This window comes from Pediculus humanus, genomic scaffold (genome assembly GCF_000006295.1).
Source record: "Pediculus humanus corporis 1103172107401 genomic scaffold, whole genome shotgun sequence".
Taxonomy (NCBI): domain Eukaryota; kingdom Metazoa; phylum Arthropoda; class Insecta; order Psocodea; family Pediculidae; genus Pediculus; species Pediculus humanus.
In genome coordinates this window covers 157,390-168,762 of record NW_002987026.1, presented here as the reverse complement: position 1 = coordinate 168,762, position 11,373 = coordinate 157,390, and the positions used below count along the sequence as shown (strand labels likewise).

At 26.6% G+C, this 11,373-nt stretch overlaps 2 protein-coding genes across 2 annotated transcripts in view; both read left to right on the top strand.

The window, feature by feature from the left end:
- Phum_PHUM050610 (peptidyl-prolyl cis-trans isomerase cyp11, putative) overlaps positions 1–4 on the top strand; it is a gene marked incomplete at both ends in the record, with an annotated part of 4,088 nt that extends 4,084 nt beyond the window's left edge. Inside the window, one exon of the mRNA XM_002423276.1 lies at positions 1–4. This exon is cut by the window's left edge and continues 3 nt beyond it. Coding sequence (XP_002423321.1) covers positions 1–4 — 4 coding nt within the window.
- Positions 5–3,511: 3,507 nt separating this feature from the next.
- Phum_PHUM050600 (uncharacterized protein) lies at positions 3,512–11,373 on the top strand (the record flags this gene model as incomplete). Its single annotated transcript, XM_002423275.1, has 17 exons — positions 3,512–3,533; positions 4,103–4,317; positions 4,429–4,534; positions 6,649–6,880; positions 6,964–7,199; positions 7,287–7,586; positions 7,853–8,122; positions 8,223–8,381; positions 8,454–8,645; positions 8,719–9,021; positions 9,110–9,419; positions 9,519–9,649; positions 9,717–9,904; positions 9,990–10,134; positions 10,238–10,488; positions 10,575–10,688; positions 10,768–11,373. The coding sequence occupies 17 exons, from the start codon at positions 3,512–3,514 to the stop codon at positions 11,371–11,373; spliced, it is 3,780 nt and encodes a 1,259-aa protein (XP_002423320.1).

Here is an 11,373-nt window from a genome sequence, read left to right as displayed (position 1 = left end):
TTAGACAAAAGTAGATGACAACGTATATATATATATATATATATTACTTATTTTTAAATAATAATTTCTATTAAAGGAATGAATTATTTTATTAATTAAGAAAATGTGTAGTTAAATTGTAATTATTTATAAAATAATTATTCCATAATTATTATTAAATAATAAAAATGCGTTTAAATGAAACTTTTATTCTCGATTGATGATTTTAATTATCCAAAATGTTTTTTTTTTTTAAATACATGGAAATTTTGAATGCAAACAAGAAAATAATGCGAATGGGTTATTAATATTAAATATCCGTTAATTAATTAATTAAATAAAAAAATTAATATTTAATGGCAGTGACCCATAAAATTCATAAGTTAACATTGTTTTGATTTGAAATTTTTTTTAAAATTCATATTATTTTATCAAATAAAATATAATCTATCATTATTAATTAATAGAAAGGAAATATATAAAGGGTTATGTAGGGTTATGTTCTCTTCAATTAATAATTTTAATAAATTATTAAAATATTGTTTAAATCAATAGAATAAATTAAAGTTTGCAATAATTCCTTGGTAAAAAAAAAAATAAGGAATTTTGTAAAAACAAATTAATTATATTCACAATGAGAAAACAACTCTTTTTCCTTGTTCTTATGTGTTTATTTGTTGTGAAATAAATATAGTAATAAAGGGATTTTACAGAGAGAGTGTCCAGGTAGTGTTTATGAATTATATTTTTCAACTCTGTGTGTGTTTGTGTGTCTGTGTTTTGACAAAAAAAAAAAAAATCATTCGAGAATAAAGTTTTAATAATTAATTTTTAATCTTTTATTTAATTAAAATTTGATTATTTAACAATTGAATTTTTAAAAAATGTAAAGAAATTAATTTAATTCAAATGTAAAATATATAATATTATTATTATTAAAAGTGTTTACACCATATTTTGGTGATTGTTTTTTTTTTTTTGTAATGAATGAAGGAGTAACAAATAAGCGGTTGTTTTTATGAGTTTTTTCCCCCCCCCCCCTCCCCAATTATGGAATTTTGGGGTTTGAAACATCAGATAATAAATGATAAAAATATTTTTATTCGTATATTATGATGTTTTTTTATTTATTTGAAAACAAATGAGTGCAAATTTATGGCGCCGAGCGTATCTCTGCTCTATATTTTGTTTGGATTAGGATGTATGTTTAAACATTCAATTGGTAAGTTGTCATTTTTCTTTTTTTTTTTTCTCCCTTTATTAAAAACAAGTTTTTTTAAAAAAGAATTTTGTTTTTAATGTTTTCGTTTTTATTATTATAAACGTTTAAAACAAAAAAACAAAATTCAATATAAATTATTAAACAAAAAACAAATCATATCATATTTACATTCTATACAAAAAAAAAAAAAAATTTCATCTTAAATGTTTTTATTATTTTTTCATAGTTTTTGAAAATTCATTTTGTTTTTAAATAATGGTTTTAGTTTTAAATTGTTTATTATGTTTAATTATTATATTTAATTAATTAAGATTCATCGAAGAAAAAAAGCATAAAAATATAATTCCTTAAAAAAATAACAATGTTTATGTTAAAATGAATCAAAAGGAAATATCATTATTATTATTTTTGTTTTTGTTTTGTCAACAATTAATAAAAATAAGATTATCTCAGTTAAAAGTTGATTAAAATTCTTTTTAGTTTTTATTAAACTAAAAAAAAAAAGGATAAATTTGTATGAAGGAATTTAAATATTAAAAGGGTCAGTGGATCAAAATCGATTGTTAAATTCCAAAAAAATTTAATCGAAAGTGTTTTTATTTATTACTTGCATCATTTTTTTTTTTTTTTTTTTGATTTGTTTCCTGTACACAAAAAAAAAAAAAAAAATGTTTCAATTTTCAATTTCAATATTTATTTTTTTCACCCCCCCCCTCACATATATATAAATATGAAGTGTAATTTTTCATCGAATATCTTTTTTAATGATCAATTTTGTTTTGATTTTTGGTTCGAAAGAGAGAGAGAGAGAGAGAATAAATTCTCAATAAATGAAAGATAATTCTTTTATTATATCAAATTCCTGATTGAATTAAATTTAATTTAAAAAAAATCAAAACAAATAAATCAGAAAGGAAAACCAGTAGAAATTTATTAAAATAAATTTTCATTTTTTTTTTTTTAATAATTATTAATCATTTTTTTTTTTATTAATAAAAAAAAATTACATTTTTTTTTAATAATTTATTTTTGTTTAATTAAATTTATTTTTGATTTATTACTCTATATATATATATATATATATATATTTTATATAAATGAAAATTTTTAATTAGAAAATTTTATCTTTATATATGGAAAATAATTTTCATCATATTGATTTAAATTTTTTGTTTCGATTTTGTCGATGCTTTGAAAAGTTGTGAAAAATATTATTTCTTCATAACACAATTTTTTTTTTTGATTCTTTTAAATCCTTATTACTATTATACTTATTATTATTATTATTATTATTACTACTTTTAAATTTTTTTACCAAATTTCTTAAAAATATCATAACAATTGTAAATATGATAATGATAATGTCAGTCGATAATAAGAATTGCAATTTAAATTTTTTTTTTTTTAATTTATAACATTATTTACTTTGATAAATTTATTTTGTTTTTTAAATTTTAAAATTAATTTTTCCAAAAGTTGTTATGAAAACATCATAACTTAAAAAAAGTTTTTTTTTTTTTTTTTGTTTTTGTCTTATTTTTTTTTTTATTATTAAATAATATTTTTATTTATTTATATTTTTTTTTGTTGGGCTCCAATTACAATTGAAACCAACCATTTCGCTATATAATAAGATCTCTAAGGAAGGAATCAATCATTGTTTTTCTTTTATTTTATTTTATTATTTTTTTTTTTTTGTAAAATTCGGTTTCAATTATCACGAGAATGTAATTTAATTACTCTGTGATTTTTTTTTTATATTTTTTTTTTATTTTTAATATTAATAATAATAATAATAATAATAATTACGGTATTAAGATATCAATTTTTTTTTTTTTTGTTTGAATTATGTAGGTAATAATATATTTTCTTCTTCGTTTGGTAAATAATTGATTATTTGATGTTTATATTTTATCAATATTATTATTATTATTATTATTATTATTAATATGGATTTAATTTTTTTTTTTTTTTTTACAAGTCTTACAATTAATATATATATATATATATAATTATCACATTGGATTTGTTTTTTGTTTTTTTTTTTTTGTTGGGAAAAAACAAAAATTGTTCATGTTTTTCATGTTCCTCAAGAGATTAATTTGACTCATTCATTCATTCATTCATTCATTCATTATTTAGAAGAAAAAGAAAGAAAAAAAAAACTTTAAATTAGTTATTATTATTATTATTGCGCCACAGTAATTAATTCGTTACAATGATTTAACACACGTTATCTATATAATTTAAAGTTGAGATATTTTTATTATTATTATTATTATTATTATTATTATTTTCCAGGTTAATGAAATGTTTACTATGAGTTTCGATGGTAATAAAAAAATTGTTTTCTATCCTTTTCTGTATATTACAAATATTTATTAATGTATATATATTAAGTTTCGATTGCGAGATAAATTCTGGAGAATTTTGGAAATGCTTTTTTTTTTTTTATCACTTTCTCTATCCTAAATCAAATGTATATAAAGTTTAATCTGAATAATGGAAATTTTTTTATAATCAAATTTTATAAAGTCACGAAAAAAGTTATAAAACCGTTTTATTATTATTATTATTATTATTATTATTATTATTATTATTATTATCACAAGTATTACATTGGTTATTACAAAATCGAAGGTCTACATGTGGTTAACCAAAATATTTTTTTTCTTTCAAAATGACCGAAAATTAAAAAAAAAAAAAAAAAATTTTTTTAAATTTTTCTTTCCCCTTCTTTCCTCTTCATCTTCTTCTTTTTGAATTTCATTCAAAAATTAAAAAGTCTTCCCCCTTTTCCCAATAAAAAAAAAAAAAAAAGAACAAGAAAAAGGAAATTAATGAATTGTGATAATGATGATGAGGATGATGATGATAATGATAATTCAAATTAATTTTCAGGCGTGTCGCAATTAGAACTCGGACTAAACTTTGTTGACGAGCCAAAAGATGTTATTGGTATTAAGGGGAAGCCCCTTTCCTTATTCTGTCAACTAAGGGCGACTCGTCACAAAGATTCATACAATATAATTTGGTATCATGACGACAAACCGATGGATTTGAGAAATGACAGAAGGCGAACCGTTTTTCAAAATGGAACTCTACATTTTTCAAAAGTAAGTTTTTTTATTTTTTTTAATATTTCTTTCTCTGGTTGTCTCTTTCTCTATTCACGAGTAATGCCTTTTTTTTTTTTTTTTAATAATAATAATTTTTTTTAAATTTAGCTCATTCACAAGGGAACCGGTCATTCCGATCAAGGAGAATATAGATGCGTTGCAGTAAGAGAAAATGGTTCATTGAGTTCGAAACCGGGTTATTTGAGAATAAGTGGTGAGTTTTAATTAAAATTTATTTATTTATTTATTTTTTTATATTTAAATATCCCATATCAATCGGTAAAATGATGGAGAGAGAGAGAGAGAGAGAGAGAGAGAGAGAGAGAGAGAGAGAGAGAGAGAGAGATGTAGTGACCCATAATTAAAAAAAAATTCCATAAAAGAGGGCTTTTATTTATTTATTTATATAAATAGATTCAAAGTATTGATTTTCTCGTTTTTTTTTTTTTTTTTTAAATTTGCAAGTTTTCGTGCGCAAAAAAGGAAGCAAAAAGGAAGAAAAAAACAATAATAATAATAACACTAATGTAATTTAAAATTCTTTTTTTTTTTAATGCATTTTTGCCGTTTGATGAAAAACAAAAAAATCGACATTACTCAAATCTAAATGAATTTTTTAAAAAAAAAAAATTGCACTGGAAATTTAACTTTTCCAGTTTTTATTTTGTATTATTATTATTATTATTTTGTTTTTGTTTTTTTTTTTTTGTGTTGTGCTATTATGGGGAAGGAGTATAGCTATAATAGAGAGAGAAGCGAGAGCGAGTAGTAGTACATCTTTTCGCAGCATTTGAGACTTGCGCACTTTTCGCGTAGCGTAAAAAGCTTTGAATTTATGTGAGAATGCGATTTAAAAGAAAATTTTACTCGTTTTCGTTTGTGAATTTTAAAAAGGTTTGTGACGTTAACGTTTATCTTTCGGGAAAAGCAGTTTTTTTTTTTTTTTTTCCAATCGTTTCCCCGACGGATTTTTCAACGTGGAAATGTAAGAAAAAAATTCTGGCAATTGGTTTTGCTTTCGCGTTTCCGTTCTTTTACGTTTTTTTTCGTACGATTCGTTTTGTGATGCAATTTCACGGCTTCGGTATCAGGAGAGTAAAAATCTTGACCTACCTCAACTTTGGTTTCCGTGCACTTTGTATTGCACTTGTCGATGCTCCCAATTAATTTTTTTAAACTTCCCTCCTCCCTCCCCCGCTTCCCCGCTCCCCTGCTCCACCCGTCCGCCCGTAAAATATTTATTGAGATGCATTTTTATGATGTTGAAGAGGTTTTATTTTATAATTTTGTTTTTTTTTTCTTGATTTTTTTTTTTTTTTTTATCGCCGGGAACCGCATTCTTTTGTAAGTTTGAAAAAAAAAAAAAACAAATTCTCGTTTATTAAAAAAATTTTTTTTTTTTTTTTAAACAAATTGGTTTGGGCAACTGCATTTTTTTTCTAAAATTCTACAAGTTGATGAAAATTTATTTAAAAAAAAAAAGAATTTTTTTTTTTTTATAACGGTTTCGTTTAATTTTTTATCATCGTTATTTTTTTTTTTTTTTTTTTAGTATCGTTATCTTTAATTTTTTCGATTCGTTTTTGTTTGCGTCGACGACGCCCTCACGTAAAATTTAAGAAACAAAATCTACAGTACTGCCAACTTAAAATTTGTTTTTTTTTAACGTTTTTTTCCCACCCTTTTTGTTTTTTTGTTAATCTATGACATTTTGAGTTTTGACTACGTTTAAGAATTTTTTTAAATTTGTATTTTATTAATTAATTTTATTAGATTTAAGTTAATTGTTTTAATAATAACGGATTATTAAAATCGTTGCGACGGGGAATAAGAAATTGAAAAATTATTAATTTTTTTTCTTTCTCGCATAATTTTTGGTTTTAATTTTGTGTGTATAAATATGGCTACGATTAATTCGACCGAATATGAAAAGGAAATTTTTTTAAAAAATTTGAGTTGAGGAAATGAAGCCTGTTGTTAATTAATGTATTTTTAGCATATTTACGCCGCGAATTAGTATTATTTAATGTTCATTATCATTTAAATTATGTTAAACGGTACATTGAGACCGGTAATAAAAATTTTGATCCTATTGAATATTCATACGGATAATTTTATTAACAAATTAATTGCAACTTAATTTAAAAAAATTATTAATAGGTATGGCAACGTTGAAAAAAGCGATGTAAAAAAATTAAAATTTTTTTGTTTGAATTCGGATTAAATTATAATTTATTTAATAAAAATAAAAATTCGTTTATAGAGTAAGTAGTAAAATGGTGTATATTTTTCATTGTGGAATGAGGGAGTAAATAAATTATTTTTCAGGTTCGCCGGAAAATTTTTCTCGACATCCAACTGCACAAGATGTTAAAATTGGATCGAATGTGCGGTTCACGTGCGAAATTAATTATGGTCCCAATATAAAAATCGATTGGGAAAAAGATGCGAAAAAAATTCGACATAATTCGTGGAAATACGTTACGATTTCGGGACCCGATATCCCCGGGAGCATTCTCTACGTATTCAATGTAAATTCTGATGATTCTGGAAGCTACAGGTAATTAATTTTTGCTTTTCCACAAGCAAAGTTATTTTCAATTTTATTTTGTTTCACGTTTTGTTTCTTCATCACTGTTTCAGATGTACTGCTAAAAATGTTTTATCGAATAAGCAACGCCACAGCGCCAGTGGTTTGCTCACCGTATTACCTCGAAAACATGACCCTGATTTAATAACATTCCTTTCTGCTCAACAATCTTTGTTGCCTTCTCTTTCGACAAGCGTGAGGGAAATAAAAGAAGGTGACAATATAACTTTAGATTGTGTTGTAAATAATTACTCCATTCCCATATCAGGTTGGACGTTTATAGAAAACGGTAAAGAAAATTTTTTGAGAAAAATCTTTTACTTAATTTTTTTTCATTGGTTATCATTATTATTTTTTTTTATTGGTTTTCTTGCAGGTCAAAATTTTTCTAAAAACATATATAATTTTACCAGTCAAGGTTTTAGCATAGTGAATTTAAAAAATGTCACTCGACATCAAGCGGGATGGTATATATGCAGTGCCATGAATCCATTTAACAAAAACGCAAAAACGTTAAAAATCAATTTGAAAATTTTAACGCCACCAGAAATTCAAGAAAAATCCGAGAGCATCGTTTTTCGAACGGCTAAAACGGTTCGTTTTCGATGCGTCGCATTTGGAAATCCGGTACCTGAAATATCTTGGTTAAAAGATGGACAACTTTTTAATATAACCGGTAATTATTTATGACACAAATCATTCTTTTTTTTTAAAGTCGAAACCTTTACCTAACGCGGGTTTTTTTTTTTTTTAATTAAATTAAATTTCATGGTCAATGAATGTGTTTGTTAATGATTTCATTATGTGTATCTCCCCCCGTGAAACAAGTCTTGGAAGAAGACAAAAAAAAAAATTCTGCATTTAGGTTTTGATATAATTTATTATTATTATTTATTTATTTTTTTTTTTTTGTTAAAGGTCGAATTAAACACCGGACATCAGTAAATGACTCACTCCAAGTAAGAATATCAGAATTGATTGTATCAAGCACGGTGGCAAGTGATGCGGGAATTTATCAGTGCATGGCAAAAAATACAGTCGGCTGGTCTTGGGGAGCTAGTCGATTATTTTTGAACGCTTCAAAACCTGCTCCCGGTGCTCCCGAAAAGGTTTCCTGCGAATCCGTGTCATCGACGGAAATCAAATTAACATGGGACGTATCGAATTCTTCCAAAGAAATAAAGGCATTTTCAGTGCACTATCATCTCACCGGTAATTTAATTCAGTATATTTTCGATCGAATTGAATCAATAATTGACTCTCAATTGATTAATTAAATTTGGCGTACCTTTTTCTTCTTTTTTGTCCATAGATTACGGTGAAGAAATGCAAAAAGTAATGCCGTCAAATTTTCGTTCTATTCAAATCGATAAATTACTGCCGTTTAGTAATTATACATTTTATTTAAGACTGTACATGGATTCAGCGAGTGAATTTTCCGAAAAAGCCATTTGTCAAACGGATGAAGAAGGTTAATTATTATTCAATAAAAAAAAAAAGAAAAAATTTTATACAAATTTATTATTGTCTTTTTCTTTTGTAGTTCCAACCGATGCTCCGTTAAAAAAATGGCAGGTCATCAGTCCGAATTCAATATTAGTGTCATGGCTTCCATTAAATAAAGAAAAAGCGAGAGGTGTTGTAAACAGGTACAAAATTCAGTGGCGTAACGTTAAATCTCCTTCATCGAGAGTTGTCGAAGTCGGTGGAAACGTATTTAATTATACAATCACCGGTATTTAAATTTTTTTAATAAACAATTTATCAGCATTTTATCACCATAACTTATTAAAAATTTATTTTTTTAGAATTGGTTTCTGGGAAAAAATACGATTTGAGAGTATTAGCTGCAACTAATAAGGGTTGGCCAGAAATGGATTTACCATGGGAAACTTTCGAAATCCCGTTAAATTTTCATTCGAATATTCCTTCCCCTCCGGAAATTATACTACAAGCTTTAAATTCGTCGGAAATAGAAGTCAGATGGAATTTACCTAGTAAAGAAATCAAAGTCATCGGTTATAAAATATTTTATCGAAAGCAAAACAGCAGTCAAGTCGGTCCGATAATTGTTCCTGCGGATACTAAGAAGTACATAGTGGCCGGTTTGGGTAAGAAATTGTTTCTTTTTTCGATTTCGTCCAAGTTGATGAAAAATCGATGATTTAGTAATAAGTAAAAAATTATTTTTCATTCAAGAACCAGAAACTTGGTACGAAATAACCGTTTTGGGATTTACCTCGGAGGACGATGGAGAAACCGGTGTCAGTTTCATGCACACACTTTCAAACGTGGGATCGTCTAACAAAATGATGTCGGAATTTCCTTCCATTCCCGAACCACCGGTTTCATTAGAAGCCGAACCCATTAGTTCCAGAGCAATTAATTTAACTTGGAGTATTTCACAACAAGCAACACCGGGATTAATCAATATCAAACATTTTACAATTTGCTTCAATCCCGTACAAAATAGTCTTGACAAAAATGCTGTAGTTCGTTGTGTTAAAAGGTTACTGTTAATTTTATATTAAAGTTTACGCACACACACACACACACACACACACACGCGCGCATTTATTAAAATTTGTTTTTTTTTTGTTATTTTTAGCCTAGAAAATAAAATTTTAATATCTGGCCTAAATCCGCACACTCTTTACGAGTTTAAAGTTAGGTCTCATAATTCAAATGAAAAATACAGCGCGTTCAGTCAAACGATAGAATGTTATACTTTAGAAGATGGTGAGTAAAATTTTTATTTAATTTCACGTTTGAAATTTGTTTTTAAAAAAAAATGTATCGTTTTCAGTTCCGAGTCAAGTTTTGGATATTAGTTGGAAAGCACTTAATAAAACCGCAATTCAAGTTTTCTGGAAGGAGCCGACACATATTAATGGAATTTTAAAAAGTTATTCATTGTTTTACTCCGACGATTCGAGTCTACCTCTAGAGTTGTGGAAAGTTAAATCAGTTTCTTCCGACACTCACGAAACACTCGTAAGAGTTCATATAAAAACGATTTTAAATTTAAAAAAAAAAAAAAAAAATATTCATTCGTTTTTTTTCTCCTTTCTTTCTCAAGTTGACAGATCTTAATTCGAATTTAAAATATTATCTGATAATTAGAGGTTCAACGAATGCAGGTCTGGGATCGTATGCCACCCCAAAAGAATTTTACTTACTTTCCGCGATGAAATCGAGGAATTTTCACAGCGATCACTACATAGGTTCGAACGAAAACATTTTTTCTCTCTACGATTTTCATATAACGAAATTGAAAATCATCATTCAAACGTGGGATTTTTTTTTTTTTTTAAATTTTAGGAATAGTAGTGGGACTCGGTATTGGAGTTTTTTGTATCATCATATGCACGACTTGTATTTTATGTCGAAGAAGGTGTTTGAAACGACAGGTAGTTCAAGAATTAGAAATCGCATCTTCCCGACGTGGCAATGGGAACGCGTGCCAAAGAGATAAAGAACTTATTGCGGAATCACGGGAAACTGAATATTTTACTTTCTTATCGGAACAAAGGCAACCCAATGCGGTGGAAGTAGCCGTGAGGCATTTAGATGGCAAAGTGAGTTTTTATTACTTGCTCCAGGAAAAAACGCGTTGATTTTCGTGTAAACATCAATTGATCTATCGATACGAAATACTTTTCAGGGAGATTATTCTAATGGTTCGGCCAACGGAATAAAAATGTCTTTATTGAACGAAAACAAAATGTCGAAAGAAGGATTGACTAAAAGAAGTATATACATTACTGAAAATCCAAGGGTATTGTTTCAGATAGTGAAATTTTCATCCTGCAAAAAGTTTGAAATATTTAGATTTAATTTTTTTATAAATTTTCCAGGGTAAACCCTCTTACTCTGCTGTACATCATCGGAGTAATAATTACGGTAGCGGAAAATTCAATATCGATTGTTCGAACGAGTCGAAAACTCCGCTTCTTAACGTTCAAAGAAAAAATTTGGAATCGAATTTAAATAATGCAATCAATAATAACGACATTTCAAAGGGGGAAACATGCGAAAGGGTGGTTGTTTCGAGGACTTCGTTTCAATTCGTCGAAAAGAATCAAGAGTCTAAGGATAAAAAGGAAAAAGGGATCGAACCTTTGAATTCGGAAAGGAAAATTACATCCGATGGGAGGGACGGGGACGACGATAGCAGTTCAGAACGCAATAGCGAAGATGAAGAATCGTGGTTGAACATAAGCAGCATATTGCAAAATCCAGAATTTAGGTTTTCCAATTCGAAATCATCGGAAAATTTGGTAAGGAAAAATTGCGGGTACGACACCGGGGAAAACTATTTGAAAAATAACAACGAACGTAACGGAAAATGTTTGGATAAAAAAAATGATGGAATGAATTATTCGCTCGATTATTATTGCATTTATAGAAATCCCGATTCATCCTTACATTTTATTTCGAAAGAAATAATTCAAGAATCTTAA